This window comes from Rosa chinensis, chromosome 2 (assembly GCF_002994745.2).
Source record: "Rosa chinensis cultivar Old Blush chromosome 2, RchiOBHm-V2, whole genome shotgun sequence".
Lineage (NCBI taxonomy): Eukaryota > Viridiplantae > Streptophyta > Magnoliopsida > Rosales > Rosaceae > Rosa > Rosa chinensis.
Genome location: NC_037089.1, coordinates 31,019,832 through 31,037,937, shown reverse-complemented (window position 1 = coordinate 31,037,937; position 18,106 = coordinate 31,019,832). Strand labels below are relative to the sequence as shown.

At 38.7% G+C, this 18,106-nt stretch overlaps 1 protein-coding gene and 1 long non-coding RNA gene across 4 annotated transcripts; one reads left to right on the top strand and one right to left on the bottom strand.

Moving 5' to 3' along the window:
- Positions 1-2,147: 2,147 nt before the first annotated feature.
- LOC112187894 (protein TRIGALACTOSYLDIACYLGLYCEROL 2, chloroplastic) lies at positions 2,148-7,131 on the bottom strand. Of its 3 annotated transcripts, XM_024326857.2 has the most exons (7): positions 6,982-7,123; positions 6,827-6,875; positions 5,382-6,050; positions 4,969-5,298; positions 3,438-3,553; positions 2,575-2,665; positions 2,148-2,478 (listed from the first exon to the last, which is right to left on the bottom strand). In XM_024326857.2, exons 3-7 carry the CDS (start codon positions 5,883-5,885, stop codon positions 2,386-2,388), a joined length of 1,134 nt encoding a protein of 377 aa, XP_024182625.1. In that variant the 5' UTR covers positions 5,886-6,050; positions 6,827-6,875; positions 6,982-7,123; the 3' UTR covers positions 2,148-2,385. The 3 variants fall into 3 exon arrangements, with proteins under 3 accessions (XP_024182625.1, XP_024182627.1, XP_024182626.1); XM_024326859.2 differs by lacking the exons at positions 2,148-2,478; positions 2,575-2,665 and having other exon boundaries at positions 3,435-3,564; positions 6,982-7,128; XM_024326858.2 differs by lacking the exons at positions 2,148-2,478; positions 2,575-2,665; positions 3,438-3,553 and adding an exon at positions 3,593-3,739 and having other exon boundaries at positions 6,982-7,131.
- Positions 7,132-15,316: 8,185 nt separating this feature from the next.
- On the top strand, positions 15,317-16,840 carry LOC112189676. Its single transcript, XR_002932041.2, has 2 exons — positions 15,317-15,531; positions 15,916-16,840. It is a non-coding gene; the product is annotated as an uncharacterized LOC112189676 (long non-coding RNA).
- Positions 16,841-18,106: the final 1,266 nt, after the last annotated feature.

Below are 18,106 nucleotides of genomic sequence, written 5' to 3'. Positions count from 1 at the left end.
GGTGCTTGTTTCTTCAATTCAGGTTGATAGGCTGCTCCATAGCCACAAGAATCTAAAAGTGCCAATAGTTGCACACAACCTGCTCAACACGGTGGCTCCAGCACTTAGGGAAAAATTCACCAACGATGTCTGGACACTTAAGGGACTTTCAGAATGATACCTGAACTTACAAAGTTATCAATGTGATACCTGGACTCATTTTTTTGTATCAATGTCGTACCTATGACCAATTTCCGTAACGGCTCCGTGACGGAAATTGGCCGTAGGTATCACATTGATACCAAAAAATGAGTCCAGGTATCACATTGATAACTTTGTAAGTTCAGGTATCATTCTGAAAGTCCCTTAAGTGTCCAGACACCGTTGGTGAATTTTTCCCAATTTTGCACGTGAGTCACTTAATGAAGACAAAATGACCGATTTACCCTCAAATTCTTTCTTTCTTTTCTTTTCTTTTTTTCTTTATTCTTCTTTCTTTCTTTCTTTCTTTCTTTCTTTCTTTCTTCTTTTTCTTTTCTAGTTTCTTCTTCCCCTGATTTGAATCATAAAGATTCAAATCATCTTGCTCGTCCGATTCCCACCGCCGCTGCGTCTCAATCCACCTTTATGCACCACAGATGTTTCTGGTTCCCCCAACTTCAAATCCTATAGCAAATTGAAATTGTGCATTGAGGCTTCACCGCACACTCCGAGTTCATCCCCACCGCCGTCGCCAATGACTTGACCACAACAACCTCCACCACCGCACAACAACGTTATCCTCCGCTGCTTCTTGATTGGGTTTGGGGAGGGCTGCTTCTTCCTCCACCGCTAGCGAAATCGTGGAGGCTCAAGGCCACATTCTAAGGGTCACCGGCCGGAAGGACAGCCACAGCAAGGTTTGCACCACCAAAGGCCCCAGGGATCGCAGTATCAGGCTCGTCGCCCACACCGCCATTCAATTCTACGACATGCAGGACCGGCTTGGATACGACCAGCCTAGCAAGGTCGTCGATTGGCCGCGCAGGACACGTAGAACGTGAGCCTCAATTTCTCGATGGTGGAGGCTCCGAGTCCTTTGTTTACTAATCGGCGAGGCACAATGGTGGGTAGCAGCGGAGTGGCGAAGCTGGTGAATAAGAACAGCTTGAATTTTCTGCAGGTGAGGATGGTGTTGAGGCCGAAGTTGTTAATCTTTGTCTGCCTAAAATTGCCTCTGATCGAAGTTGGGCTAGAGGCCGAAGTTGTCGGCTAAACCGATGAAGTTGCAGGTGAGGATGGTGTGGAGGTGGTGTTGCATGTCGGGAAGAAGGAGAGGATGGAGGGGTGTGATTGGAGCTGTGATTTGAGAGTGCAGGGCTGGCGGGGTCTGAGTTTCTGATCAATGGTGTATAAAAGGGGGTCGGAGGAGAGAATGAGAGTAGTGGTGGTCAAGTCATTGGCGGCGGCGGCGGGGATGAACTCGGAGTGAACGGTGAAGCCTCAATCCACAATTTCAATTTGCTATAGGATTTGAAGTTGGGGGAACCAGAAACATCTGTGGTGCATGAAGGTGGATTGAGACGCAGCGGCGGTGGGAATCGGACGAGCAAGATGATTTGAATCTTGATGATTCAAATCAGGGGAAGAAGAAACCAGAAAAGAAGAAGAAGAAGAAAGAAAGAAAGAAAGAAAGAAGAATAAAGAAAAAAAGAAAAGAAAAGAAAAAAAGAATTTGAGGGTAAATCGGTCATTTTGTCTTCATTAAGTGACTCACGTGCAAAATTGGGAAAAATTCACCAACGGTGTCTGGACACTTAGGGACTTTCAGAATGATACCTGAACTTACAAAGTTATCAATGTGATACCTGGACTCATTTTTTCGTATCAATGTGATACCTACGGCCAATTTCCGTCACGGAGCCGTTACGGAAATTGGTCATAGGTACGATGTTGATACAAAAAAATGAGTCCAGGTATCACATTGATAACTTTGTAAGTTCAGGTATCATTCTAAAAGTCCCCTAAGTGTCCAGACACCGTTGGTGAATTTTTCCCCAGCACTTATTGTGGGAACTGAGACGTGCTTCTCACAAGTTTCGGGGATGGATCTGATGATTTGGGGGCTGTGCAAACAGGGGTTTACTTCGGAGTGTTGTGAAACTTGGGATAGATCTAGAAGACTAGAATCAAAGTTCAAATTTGATGTAGATTTTGACAAAATTTTCTACAGAATGGAAATGTAGCTCTGCGGTAGAAGCCTTTATGTGAATTTGAAAACAAAACAGAAGATCACAAGTAAAAAGAAAGGGCCATGAGGAGCCACACTTCATTTTATCCCCTCTACAGAGTTATAAATGTATGCTAGAGACCATATTTGGCCATCTCAACTAAGGTAAGCAGCTATCTCAAGTCCACCTTCAATCTTCATAATAGCCTGCTGAGAGACTTGATGAGTAACTTCAAATTTTTTCTTGTAGCCTCATCACCCGTGAATCCCAAAATATCAGAGCTTATATTCTGCATCAAGTATAATCAAATTAAAAGAAGAAAACAGATTTGTAAAGGCTCTATGACGGAGAGAAAAATAAATTGAAATATAAAAAATAGGATAACCTCAATGTTCTTCATGGTGAAAATCAAAGTGTATATGGACTTCTGAATCAGTTCTGTATTCTCAGGAGTCATAATGGATGAGTGCACTCTCCTGCACAAAATGATGCTCTATATCATTAGAATCCGGGACAGTCAGAGAGAGATTTCCATCACTCGTGGTTTATTCAAACCTTTAATGGCATAATCACTTGAATGCGACTATTTTAACATTTGAAAAGCTCATCATAAAACTAACTGAAAACACCATGTTATAATCAGTTCCTTGAAGCTCTGCACTGCAAAATCTAAAATTCTCAAAGCAAAACTTCTTCGGCATCTATATCAAATTGAAGTTCTGAATCCCAATACATATAAGTTATGTAACTGCATTTACCTCAAAGGAAAAACTAGTCCCTTGCTCAGTTGCAGGAGAAACTAGCATAAGACATTACGGCATGTAGGAGATGGACAACAAGCTCTTCTACTATGGTCTTAAACTCTAGAGTTGAAGGAAACATGTTATTGAACTCATAGGCAAGTAGTGTGAGTGCTACGAGTGAATAGCATGGCACAACAGTGGTAACAAAGATAGCATAATAATGAATCAGCTGTGGCAGGCAAGAAGGTGAATGGTAGGGGGATCAGACTGAACTGCTTTAAGGACTACAGAAGCTGGTAAATGGTGGATCTAGAATGTACAGTAGAACTTGAAGATAACAGCCATCTGTTGTATACAAAGAAATTGCCAAGTAGCCAAACAATATTAAAAATAAACCATCCGGCCAATACTCATAACTCTCTGTAGAATGTTCGCAGAAATGTTGTTCATATTTCCAGTAAGTGAGTATAGTACCATGTGAAATAACTAGATTGAGATAATTTACCTCAAATCTTCCGAGGCTTGTGCAAGGCTTTTGGTCAAAGTCTCAACTTCCTTTAGCAGACCACTATCATGAACCTCAGCCAACAAAGGTTGAACATCTTCAGCCATGGCTTGGATCTGAGGCATCACTACATCAGAGCCATTCACTTGTGCATGAGGACATATTATATGTATGATACAAATGATGAATCAGTTGATAGTGAGAAGCAAACACCCAGTTTACACTTTACACCATATGCACTCTGGCAGGACATTAAATTATGATACAAATAATGAATCAGCTGATAGTGAGAAGTAAACACCCTGTTATCACAAGGAACTATAAGGTGAGTTCCAAGTTCTATATGATGGCTTTTCTGACCATTTTGTCACCAAGATGACAAAAATCTAATGCATGACTATATCGCTATGCGAAAAAGAACTCTACACAAGTGAAAAAAAAAAAAAAAAGTGTATTTACAGAGCTCCCCTGATGCATTGATGTGGGTTCCATTGTGAAAAAGAAAGTATAGGCAGTAGCAAACCAGTCAATATATTAGAGGTTCATGCTAAAGGACGGAATTGACCAGAAAGCATATGAAGTTAAACACAGGATCAAGCTATGTACATTTTCTTTTTCAAGACTCACACAGGATCAGTATGTCAACACATGTTTATACCTAACTGCGAAAAGAGGGTGGAATAATAAATTTTAAGTAAGACACCTTTTATGACAACTTATTGCGAAAACTCATCAAATTGGGGGTCTGACAGTCTGAAAACTCATCACTTATGACATCAAATTGTGGAGCTTTTATGAATGAATTGAGAGTCTGATAGTCTGCCACCAATGTCTGCGTAAAACTAAATTCACCTTGCATTATTAAATGCGGCTAAAGAATGTAGAAAATTTAACACGCAAATTCATCATAAAAGCTCCACAATAGTTATAATGACTTGAATACTAAATTTTAAAGTACAGAGAATGGTAAAAATTCTTAAATAGCTGAAAGCACAGGAAATTTACACACAATCAATTTCTTTTAATTAAACATGAAATGATTGTAATTACACGCCAGCACTAATTGTTAATTGATTTGAAACCTATGCAGTGATTATGAAGGCTATTTCAACTTCTATTAAATAAATATGCAGCCTTAGAACACTGATAAAAGGTGAATTCCTATTGCAATTTTCCCATTGTGACATGTAAAGGAGTATCTTTCACATACTCTAGGACCCTGCCACATATTAATAGGTGTCCCATACAAAAGTCTGACTATTAAATTCTTAATACTTTGAGATTTAAATTCTGTAGCAAATACATATGACCCCAATTAATCCTGGAACAATCAGCCCTCAATAAAGCAATCCATATGCAAAAAAATTATGAGTAAATGAATGGTTCTAAATATCTTTCTCCTACAAAGCAACTATATTCAACAACCTTAGGTTCCCAGTAAAAGGATCGAGGGAGGAATAGAAAGGACAAAGAAGAAGGGATTGAATGGTACCAAAACTAAACAAGAAACATAAGAGGGGGCACATCACACCTTTTTCAGCAGTGGCTTTGCCTCTTCTATAACAGAAGCAACACGCTCAGCAAGTGAATAGGTGTTCGCAATACCAATCTCCTCCACTTCACGTCCCAGACGGGTGAATATGCCTACCAATTCATCTAAACTTACCCCTTGAAATCCCTTCATCTTTTGCCTATCACATACAATTACACCTTCTTTGTCACATTCAGGATGAAGAGGCCCAACTGAAATATTAGGAATTGGATCTCTAGGTGTAATGTCAATTCTCGTTTCCATGAGAAGACCTGACTGATTTACCTCAATCAGTGAATTTCGAGGTATCATAGTTTTATCATCTTCAACCTACAAACATAGTAATCTCATTGTTAAACAATGTTGTGTTTCCACTTCAAAAGATAAAGGAATATTATGTCACTGAGGCATACCTCAACAATAGCTTCGATACTTTTCAAGGAAGAGTTAACACGGATAACATTTCCAACAGTGACCCCTCTGATCCGCACTGGCGTTCCAGTGGATATTCCACAAGCTTGAGTAAACTCAAAAACAGCTAAGTACTTCCTGAATCTAGACCGCAATTGATAACCCCTCAACCAAGCCAAAGTGAGTGCAAGGAGAACTGCCCCTGAGACTAGAAACAGCCCTACCCCACCTTCCCATATGCTTCTACGACCAAACCCAAAATCACTCAATGGTCGTAATGTTTGCCTCCAAAGAGTACGAGGAGCATCCAAAACAACTGCAAGAATATTCCTTTCTCTCTTAGAAGAGGACTGTGGTTGACTGTGTCCAGTATTAGCAGACGTAGCCCTTATCTGGGTTAATTTTGTTGACCTTGGAGGGAGATAAGGCAAGCCATTTGAAGAAAAACGTGACAAAGACAACATTGTGGGGCATGTTGAGACTTGGGCCAAAGAATTTCCTATCATCTTTTTGTATAATCCAGAAAATGGCTTTTATGGCTGTTGCGAAATACTATATCAGTACCAGTTTTAGGTTGGTACAATCTAAAAAGGGTTTTGGGGTACGAATCTATAAAAGGGCTTCACTTTCACATGAGGCTGAGCTGCTAAACTAGCAAGCATGTGTAATCCCTACAAAACAGAAAAAGAACTACTGTAAGCATCTCCATTTCCAATATTGGCAATACTCAACTTAGAGGAAAGGCAGAGAGTTTCAGCTTACAATTTAAATTCTGAGAACAAGATTCTAAAATAAGGGCAAATGAAAACTCACCCAAACAATTCCCTTCTTTTTTGTTTCCCATATTTTCCATGTAAACATGCAAGTGATTATATAAGTAGCTACATACAAACCACAATAAGAACAACTCAGGCAAGCTTTGGGGCGGGCAGACATCCAATTGTTTTTTTTTTTCCTCGGACAGTTAAAAACAGCTTCTCATTTGCTCTTCTTAAAGTTTTCATTTGCTAAAGATTTTCCAAGTCTAAGAAACCTGTTTGCATTTCTATCGATTATTTTCATATCTGTACAGAAAAGCTCAACGGTGCAAATGAATATAAAAGGCTAAAAATTCTTCATGTGATTCTTGATCAATGATGATGAATCGGCATTATTACTAACCGTAACCCATTTCAAATTCCAGCAACTTAGCAACTAGCAACATAACATTAACAGTAACACATGTCGCATATACTCCGTAACAAGAATCATAAACCTACTCTAATCTATTCCAAATTCCAGTAACTAGCAATACAACATATCACAGGAACACATTTCGCAAATACTCGGTAACAAGAATCATAAACCTAGTAATCAAACCCTAAAACAAAGACGCATTTCCGAGTTAAATCAGAAATCTTTAATGCAAATACACAACTCAAACGAGAGTAAGAGAGATGACAATTACCCGTATCAGTGTGAACTGAATGTGGATTCGAGGGAGCCGAAGAGAGAGCCTGAAAGAGAAAACACAAAATACACCAAGAATCAAGAGTTACAAGTGAGAAACCAAGAAGAAATTGGGAATCGTGCTTATAAATTCAGAAATTAAGTGAGATTGACCTGCAGTGGAGTTGTGAGAGAGAGCAAAAGAGAAAGCGATTAAACCCTAGAAATCGAAGAGAAAGGGGAGCGATGAAAGGAAAAAAGAAGGATTAGATTAAACTTGCCTGGGCAAAACCGCAAAAGGGTCCTGCAGCTCCCACAAAGTGAAGAAGAAGAAGAAGAAGAAGAAGAGTGAAGGCAGTCAAGAGCTGAAAAAGGCGTATGATGTGAGGAGCTAAAGGTACATGGAATAATAATACGTAGAGGCCCAAATTGTGAATTAAAAGCATATCATATTCGCTATGTTGTATGATCAATCTAAAATAAAATGGGTTGACCAAAATTCTCAACAAAAAAAAAAAAATTGTTTGACCAAAAACCACAACTAGAGGGTCGTGTCACTTAATAGACGGTTTTTAGGGTGACTCTTAGAGCAAGTTCACCAGGCTCTCTCATGCCCAGGCACCACGTCAAAAGCAGGCCTGGGGGAAGATATTTTCACTATTCATGCTTCCACCGGTGTTGGGGCAAGACCACAGTGGGAGGCCCAGGACACCATCTCAGGCACCATGGTGACTGAGGCCGTGACCCAAGATGCCATGCTGGCCCAAAAAGAAGAGGTGAGGGGAGACGCGCCAGGACCCAAAAGTGCATGGCAGTCGCTTGTCCTCTAGCGGAAACAAGGCTGCAGCGCGTGGGAGTGGGGATTTTGTCAGGTTGTGGCATGTGGGTGGGTGACGTGGCCTGTAGCCATTGGAAGCCTTGAAAATGTGAAGCCAACGGTCCACAAATCTGGACCATTGGTTTTAATTATGAATGGGATCTAATGGTGAATGATTAAGGAGTTAGATAAGGTTAATATATATAGAAAATTACTCATAAGTGTCATTTTAAAACTTTAATATATATATATATATATAGTAATTAGTAACTGTTAGATTACAACGGTAACAAAAAAAAAATATAACCAAAATTTCCTATAAATAAATTGTTGGTGGTGTACATGTGAATATGTGATAAAAGTGTCAGTGGAGTTATAAAAAAAAAATATAAAAAAAATCGTCGGAAATTGAGTTGTCGGTGGATATATCATTTTTCCACCCATAAAATTTTCTTTGGTTGGATTTCCAAAATGTTCATCAATAGTATTTATTTACATCATACATTTCTTATTTACACTAAAAAAATAATAAAATATTATATGAACAGTAACTGACTAGTGACCCTGACCCAACGGGTGGAAGTAAAGATCACGTGACAGTGAATAGTTTCCTGCCTTGGTGACTTGGTGACCCAACGAGTGAACTTGTTTTTAGGGACAAGTAATTCTAACAGCTAAAAACAAATGCACAGTCTAAGTTATTATAAATTCAACTTTTACATTTAATACATGTAGTTGAAATGTATTTGTCTGTTACAGTCTTTTAAAATTGTTCCTTACTTGAGCAAGACTGCATGTCAATATAAATTTTTCTTTTTTACCATTCCATGTCAATATTACTAGAAGATAAAAATTACTAAAGAGTAAATGAAGCTCTATTAGTCTTTTTTTTTTTTGTTTGAGAGTAATAGTCAACCATTTTATTAATAATAAACATAAGAAAAATTACAACTTATAGATGTATAGACTACATCAAAATATAAAATAGCAAGAGAAATACTAGATGCAACAAAGCAACAGAAATAAAACCTAGCAAGAGTACGAAGGGATGCAATTAAGCATTTGATGAGGCACCAGACAGAGTCCAGGCTATGTAAAACGGTACCAATAGTATGGTCGACCAAACTTCCACGCAAAAATATACGTCGAATAGAGGGTGACTTTCTATCAAGGTAACCGCCGGTAGTGTGATCGACCTTGCCTGCTCCACTCAAAATAATGCTTTGAATAGAGAACAATGTTCTACCTAAGTAACCGAAATTTCAATTCCAAAATGTAGCAAAAAGAGGAATCCATAAAAAAATCTCCAGGATCCCAGATACGAATCCAAATAGAAGACAAGGCCCAAGCAAAGGCCCTTCTTGAGTAACCCAAACAAGCCCAGGCCCATTGGACACCCAAAAACAATCTGGGCACCCAACCCTGCCTTGCCTTCGACCCTAGCCGCTGCTCTGCCAATCCTCGCCGAAGAAAACCCATCCCGGACACGTCCGCTTGAATCAAGGCGTCGCAGCCTTTCCCACCAATGTTGGGGTGGTTTCGACGTAGAACCGAATAGATTCTAATCCAGTCCAAACCCCCTCTAGTCAAAACAGCGGGGAACCGAACCCCAAAGCCAATCCTTGCAAGGCCGCCAATCTGGCCTCGTCCCTTCACTTGAGAACACGGTCAAGCAACAACCCATTAACCTCGCCATCAGGCCAAATCTAACCACCAGCTCCAATTTCAGACGTGCCCAGCTCGGTCGGAGTCAGTGACCAGCCTGCACTGTTCCAATCCCACACGGCAGCGCACCCTTCTCATCTCCCCACCAACCACGATCAGATCGAGACTAGGTCCAAAGAGTTGTCGCCAGGAAGCAGGCTTGCTGCGATTGAGAAGGAAGCATGGTAGAAGCCGTCCGTAAAGGTATCAACGCAGAACACGGTGCCAGAAGGGTACTCCATTGATGATGGAGTAAGGTACAGAGAGGCCAAGAACGACGCTCTCCCAACCCTAGCAGAGCGCTAGGTATTTTCATTATGTGTTAATAGTGGGTCTCTCTATTAGTCTTTTAGTTAAACTACAAACTGGATAAATTCCGTCACAACATTAATTTAATGAGTGTATTCTGTGTAGTATCCATTAAAGCACTACTAAGATTTCGATGGAGAAACTAGTTCTGGTTAGTAGCAATGATGTTGGTAGAGTGACGAACTGTCTATTTGGAAGTGTCTTATGCTAAGAATGCACCTCAAATATGAGGGTCCTAGAACGTTGGAACCCTGAGCTAATTAACAAGTAATCGACAAGTTTTTAGGCTTTCACTTAATTTTACCTTTTCTTTTTAACTAGGGTTTGAGCCTTAACTTCTTCTCCGTTGGTCCATTTCTAATTTCCCACTTGGTTATGACTCCTATAGTTCTATATTTCATGTAATCCCAACCTAGTTTCCTTTTGCAAGTTTCCCAACGACTTTGTGATTTCAAATGATCGTAAAATTAAATAAACTTATCAAGAACCAAATTAAGACTTAAACTCATCAAGGAGGCATGTTGGTGATTTAGCATTTTGAACCTCAGAGTCCTATATAGAACTAGAGGTGGCAAATGGGCCGGCCGGGCCCATTTTAAGCGGGCCTAGTCTTGCTTCGTGCCATGCTTGGGCCGGCCCATTTATTATCGTGTCATGCTCGTGCCGGCCCATTTACTTAAACATTAAGCCCGGCCCGGCCCATGACCTGAGCCCATATCGTGCCGAGTCAATAACGGGCCGTGCTCGTGCCTACCCACTATAAAGCACGATTTTAAAATCTTAATTTGAACAAATAAAAATTAATTTTATTTAACTATTTAGAAAATTAAAATAAATTAAGTTATACAATGTTTTTCTTAATCTTAGCTTTTTAAGATTAGATTTCTAATAATTTTTTATATTCCACTATAAGAAAGAAAGAAAGAAAAAAACTCAAAATATATTGTTTTTAGTATATTATTGTGAGATTAATCTTTATTAATATAATGAAGATTTAGTATCTATTATTCTTTCTTTCATTCTATAGTTGTATTATTATGAGATTAGTCTTTATTAATAGGGTTAATGCTCATACACCCCTGATCCATGAAAATACTTCTCATACACCCCAATGTCTTATTTTTGTTCCTCTTTACACAACTTTTTCCCCCTTTCCTTCCTACCTACCCATCTTATCAGAATTCCTACCATCAATACCCTTCTCTGATGTTTGTTGCTTTTTCTTTGCTGTCTATTTCAGTATCTACATTATAAAGTTTTGTTGAAAACGTGGTGGGCCCATCAGAGTTTTATTTGTTTAAATATATATGCAGATGTTAACAGTCATCCTCTATTTTTTAAAGGTAAACAGTACAAATTACTATTCATAATTTCGATCATTGACAGACTTGAGTTGAATGCTATCTGTAAAAATACTAGCAAAGAATTGCAAAAGGAGAGAGAAAAATTGAGAAAATTGAAAGATTATAGAGAAAGTCTTAATAGAGAAACCCCCAACTACTGGGATATCATCTATAGACTTCAAACCAGAATCTATAAATTAGAACAAGATATTGATAATCTCTTATATATTCTGGAAGAGGAACAAAAACCTCTTGATTATTTGAGCATTGGTTATATCCGCAAATCACTGGTATCAGAGCTTGTAAAGAGCTCAGCAGGGGATCCCCAATGGGGACAATATCTGATTTAATAATAGAGAGACTGAATTCTCTATTAAAATCTTCTGATGAAAAATATCAGAACCTGCAGCAAGAATTGACTAGATGTCAAAATCATCTAAAAAAAATACCTGCTATAATCCACCAATTAGAAAAATTGGAAAACAAACTGGATTATATCAAGGAATTTCCAAAAACGGAAGAAGAAAAGCTAACAAGTATTAGTAGAAAAATCAATGAACAGCAAAAAACGCTGGATTCTATGAAAAATATACTGAAGGACAAGAAAGTGCCTACAGTAAAAAAGAAAGCTAATGGATTCAAACCATTAGAAAAACCAGACAAGAATCATGTTCCAAATATGATTTTTCTGGATCCATCAACTAGTTCTACTAGTATTCGGTATGAAAATCCGAAAGAAACTCGAGATGTTAAAATGATAAGCATCTTCGGAAAAAAGAAAGGAGTACAACTCCTAAATGCTGAAGAATTTGAATATAATGAAATCGAGCATGAGATAAAAAACGCCTTAATTCTAAATCTAGATTTCAAATAAATCTACAAAAAGGGAACGTTTGATCTGATGGATAGCCATCACTTCAAATTACTTGAATTCACAACTCCTTCCACAACAGGAGAAACAGATCTTCTGCTAGTCACTCCTGAAGAAGTTGCCAGAGCAAGAGCAAAAAAATATCAATTTATGCACATTGGAGCAGTCCAAGTTGGCATAAAACTTCTTGCCTGAGAAGGCATAAACTGTTCAGTTCTATATGTCCTACAAGACAATAGACTAACAGATTTTCAAGCTAGTCTGCTGGGAACACTTGAAGCGTCTTTGTGCAATCAAGTAGCTTATTTCAACTGCTTCCCAAATTTCCCAACCAGCTTGAAGGATGCAGCCCACTGTCTCCGACTGAGAGTCAAGACAGATGGCATATCAATGAAAAATGATATGCAAGAATTGGTGATGGTATACAGAATATACTATAAACTGATGAGATCCACAGTAGAGGCAAAGACACGGATATCAAACATTCCCGGTCTCACTACTGGATTCCTCACCAGTCAGAAGAACCATTCACAACAAATTCACAAGGTTACTTGGAATGAAGTAACTTTTCCTATTGAATGGAAATTATCTAGTCCGAAGCTACCAGCAGAGAGTGCAAAAGCTAAAATTTATTAAAGTAGAAAGACTGGAGAAATCAGTCTAAATTTTGACAATCACAGGAAAAATGATGTCTGTCCTGAAAATATAAGGATAAATAAAAATCTTCTCAGAAGAAGTTACAACACTAGAGAAGAAGCTAGCGTTAGTGGTACAAAAAACTCTGTAGAACCATCAGAGTCTATCACTGAAGAAGAATTAGAAGCTGATCTAAACAAACCAGTAAACATGCTTAGAGCACAAAAGCTCTATGATCTTTATGAAGAAGCTGAGAATTGTGAAAATCCTGAATGATTAGAAAAACTAATCGAAGAAATGAAAAAATTCAATACAGGAAAGGAAAGAAAACTCCTTCCCTCCCAGGATATTGAAATGGAAGAAGGAGAAAGCTCCAAAACTTCCATCATTAGAGAAAAGGAAAAGCTTAAACTCCCTGTACAGAAGGCCCCTACGGGCAGAAATGGAGAAAGAAATTCTCAAAGATTTGTCCCAGAGGACAAGATACCCAGAGTACCAATTTCAAACTATGGAATTTGGCTAGATCTGGACAAAGCTCTAGACAAGAGAAAAACTCTTGACCAATAGATAGATAGCTTGATGATGGCCTCTGCTCTTACCCTTGGAAAATTTAAAGCTCCTGATCTTCAGATGTACTTTGAAACTACTCTCACCGGAGTAGCAAAAAGTATTACTTCTCTTTCAAAGAAACAGCCAGAGGAAAAGAATGGCTAGAAGAAATCAAAACTTCGAAATCTCCGTATGATTTTGCAGTACCCCTGTACGATCAGTTCTGTGGAAATCTCTCAAATTTGAGTGAAAAGGCTAAAGAAACGGCCAAATCAAATATATATGCTCTCAAAATCTGTGACATGAGATATTTTGAAGAATACTTGAATGAATTTCAAGAATATTACTGTACGATTGGTGAACTAGAGAACACTGATCTAGTCAACCTGTTGCACAGGAAACTCCCTGAACCATGGAGAACATTTGTAAGAGAAAGCATAGCTGAAAAACCGATTGAAAGATTTTCAGTTGGAGGAATTGCTGACAGAATCAGGCAATTATTAAAGGAACAATGCAAAGCCAATCTTAGAGCTAAGATGGCCAAGAAACAACTCAAAGGAGTTGAAAATCTCTGTTATGGAATACTAGATATGCCCACCAATTGGGGATGTCATGAATCCAAATTCCACAGAAAGAAGAAAGAAAAATATTACTCTAAAAAATTCAAAAAGAGTAATCAGAGAAAAAATTGGAAATTCAAGAAAAGTTCCAATTACAAGAAACAACAGGATGAAGATCCTAAAAAGAAATTCTTCAAGAAAAAAAAGAATACTCATCAGCATAAACAACCAAGCAAGAAAGTTTGCAGATGTTGGTTATGTAAAGCTGAAGGGCACTATGCCAATGAATGCCCGGAAAAGGGTAAAAGATCTACTAAGGCTCTCTTCGAAGAATATGAGCATATAGTAGAATCAGCAAACATGAAAGGCTATGAAATAGTCTATTCTGATGATGAAGAAGATGACAAGACAGTATATTTGTTGAGGAAAAATATGCACACTGTGAGCGTAAATGTCACCCAACATAATTTCACTCGTATTCATTTAGTGAATAGAGTTTTAATTATTTCGGGTTCGACCCATTCAAGACAGAATGTGTCTCTTAATTATATTCCCTTGTTACAGGGAAACACCCTTTGATTCCATTTATGAGAAAACAATTGTAGGGATGTGTGTTTGTTTATTTGTTTTTGCGACTGCACCCATATATTTGAATGGGTTGCCTACGTACCCTTGGAGAGGGATCAAGCCACTCGTAGTTCAAGAGTTCCAATGGGTGAATGACCCATTGGAGGGTATGGCTTTTGGAATGTGAATAGTGTTTGGACGAATTTGGTGTAAGTGAACCAGGGATTCGATTTTGGATTTGTTTGGAAAAGCTATGACGTTTCCTAGTGTTTGGTGGAATTTGACTGATGAGGTCAGGGATTCGGATTGGATGAACCAGGGAGTCATGGATTTTATTTGGAAAGGCTGTGACGTTTGACTGATGAGGTCAGGGATTCGGATTGGATGAACCAGGGAGTCAGAGATTTTGTTTGGACTTGCGGTTGCATCTAGGGGATCGCTAGATTGCCTACATACCCTCGGGGAAGGATCAAACCGTTGTAGTTCTTGAGTTTGTATTTCTGGTGTTGGAAGAATTTGACTGGAGTCAATGATTCAATTTAGGACTGGCTGATTTTTGACTGGTGGAGTCAGGGATTTTGTTTGGACTTGTGGTTGCATCTAGTGGGTGTTGCTAGATTGCCTACGTACCCATTGTGGGATCAAACCGACCGTAGTTCATAAGAATTTGTATTTCTGTCAACGGATGTACATATATTTATTTTTTGAATCCGTCAAATGTATTTCTTCTGCAGACGCTGGAATTTAATTTGGGCACCCCGATGTGTTGAATATTTTACTGGGGCGTGTAAATGGGCTTTTGTGTTGTCTCCTCTACTTGTCGATAACAAATCTGACTGGGCCCGAACTTCTGAGGGAAACTGTCTTGAAGTGGGCTTTGTAGTGCTTCGGAATTCGTAGGCAAACCCATAAACTGATTTGGACACCCATGTTTTCGTTCTAGACCTTTTAGCTTTGTTTCGCGTCAGGCCCGAATGATTTGGGCACCCATCTTTCTTTCCAGGCCTTTAGCTCTTTTCTTTCCAGGCCTTTAGCTTTATTATGCGTTAGGCCCAATTGAAACGGTCCACTCCATCCATGAGACTAAACTGATCTCTATCAATCTTTACATCAGAAAGTTGGAATCCTTGTTGGCGTAGTTGCCTCGAGCTAATAGAAATCATGTTGGAAGTGAAGCTAGCTCTTGCAGCTCATTTCGGAGAGGGAGACTTGAACTGGGTAAAGCTTTTCAATGGACTTCGATCAATCGAAATACCGATTAAGATTCCCAAATTTATTTCCTTGTTGTTGTTGTCTCAATTCCCCATCACAGCAGTAGATTGATTAGCCGGTGTGCAGGGTTGGAAAGCTGATGCAATTCCTCTTCTGGTACGACCCTTCTGTGAATGCTACAATCCATCAAATATGATTTCCTTTCTTTATTGACCATGTACACCACCTTCAAATATTCAATTATACTTGCCGACATACAGCAAGTTCAAGATGAAATTTTGTCTAAACAATTAAGCTTTGTCTTCTTGTTAATTATGTATGGTACCAGTTCTAGAAACAAAGCTTATTTGTTTCCATTCTGTTGTCTCTTGCTAATCAAACCACTGCTTCAACAAAGAAATATTTTAATCATTCTTTGTTTTGATTCTGAGCATCTGAGCCATGTTCTTCCATCCATAACAATTCGACAAATGCTTTTTATTGATTTTAAAGCTTCTGTCCACACTCAATTGTATTGCTTTAATTTAAACCCTTATGCAGGCTTTGGTTACTTCACTACCGCCAAACTCGACCGCCAATTTTGGGTGACGCTTCTTAGTTGGCATTGCCTGTCAGCTTTGGGTTTTGTATGGCTTGTTTTGAAGGTGGTGATTCAGCAAAGGCTTTGACAGCCGTGCCTCATGTAGATTGTGGCTTTGAAACTCGGCCGTTCATGAACGACCATTTGTTCCAATGCTTAGAAATTGCAGCATATAAGATTGCATTAAGACTCTGGCCATTCATGAAGGACCGTATTTGCCTTAATGCCTCAGACAAAGAAACTTGCAGGAGGTTGTTCATGAACAACCTATTCCAATTCATCAGGGAGAGCTTTGAGCATTGAAATGAGGTCGTTCGTGAACAACCGTTTTGCTTCAATGCGTTAAAGTATTTGCGAGCAGCAACGATGTCATTTCGACGAAGAACTCTAATAACAGTGGTCGTTCATGAACGGCCTATTAGAGCTTTGGAGGTCACAAGACATAGAGGATTAATTGGAGAGGCTTCATAGGGAAGGCAGATGTATACCTGCAGATTGCTTTTCTTTTCTGTGCGTCTCCTCCTCCTCTGCTGCGTATCTTTGTATTTCTCTCTCCTCTGTAGTCTTTTTTGCTCAGTGTTTTCTGCCCTCCGTCTCCCTTCTCTTTGGTGTTGCTGCCTATGTATACTAGTCATTGGATAGGTGCAACCGGATAGTGATAACTTCTTTGAATAACAAGTCTATCCTTATCTTCATGTATATTTGAACTGATCAACAATTTGACCGAGACTTGAATCAAGGAAACAAAGCTAACAGAACATTATCTCCTCTAACTTGACGTTAAAGATAATGGTCTCCTTACTTTGCTCTTTGGACTTGGTCAAAGATGTAACAACTTATCTCAAGTGTGAAATTGAATATGAATGTATTTCTGTTTCTTTTTTTTTTTATGTCTCAACAATATTCTGCCTGGTTAGAAGAAGAAGAATCTTCTGACTCTAAGACAGATTCTGAAGTAGAGTACTTTGAATCCAGACAGATGAATGTTCTGAAAGTCAAAAATTGGGAAGAAAGCAAGACAGATGCAATTGTGTCTGCTTATCAGGTGAACCCTGGTACATTCGTTTGTGACTACTGCCTATGTCACGAAAAGGATGGTCTCCCTATGTTTTGTGAAGAGTCAAAAAAGACCTATCACAAAGAATGTTTCATAGCCGAAGCAAGAAGAAAAACCAAGAATAGCCTTGTCAGCTAATTGGTAGAACAAGAATATGAAGAATATTTCTCTGAACAAAAAGAGAAAAATGTAGAACCTTTGTTCCAAGAAATATTAAAATCATATCCCTCAAAAATAAAGGAAGAAATCATCGGTGAAGAAAAAGCCGATGAAAATATTGAACTGGTTGAACCACCAGAAATTGTTCCAGAAGAATGTAATCCATTCATCCCAAAGGAACAAGCTCAAGAAAATAAGCTTCAACAATCGAAAGTCGTCTTTACTAGTAGATACAGCAACTACATAGAGATTGGACTCAAATTCTCTGATCATAAAAAATATCATCGACATGCCTTTATAGATAACGGATCAGGATTTACTGTTGCAAAGAGATTTGCAATTCCAGATGAACTCTGGAAAGAAGATAAGAAAAGAACTGCTACTGGTGTCACATTTGATGGAAGTCACCTCACCATGAATAAAGTAGCAAAAAATGTTCATATCACCATTAGTGGAGGGACATTTATCATCCATAATGTTTGGCAATATGAAGGCCAAGGATCAGATATCCTGTTGGGAAATGATTTTATTCTCCAACAGAGATTCATTCAGGATGAAGAAGCGATAGGCTTCAGAAAAGGAGAACGGGTGTTTTGGGCAGACCGACTTACACAAGCAAAAAGTGTAGTAGGTCCTGATTTTACTACTCAGTATCAGAGATCGCAACAGAATAGTGGTGATCTTACCCCCTACAAACCCAAATTCGAGCCTATACTCCAAATCAAGCAACAAGAAGAATTACTTGTTGAAGAATCTTCTGAAGAAGAAGATGAAGAAACTAGTTTCATCCATGAGCATAACCTCAAGCACTTTCAGAATAAGCTTGAGTCTCAGAAAATTCCCACTCTTGATAAAATCAAGAAACTACTCGAACAGAATATCGATGTAGACCCTCAGAAGTTTTGGGAAAAAGACCCAGTGGTCTGTGAATTGAG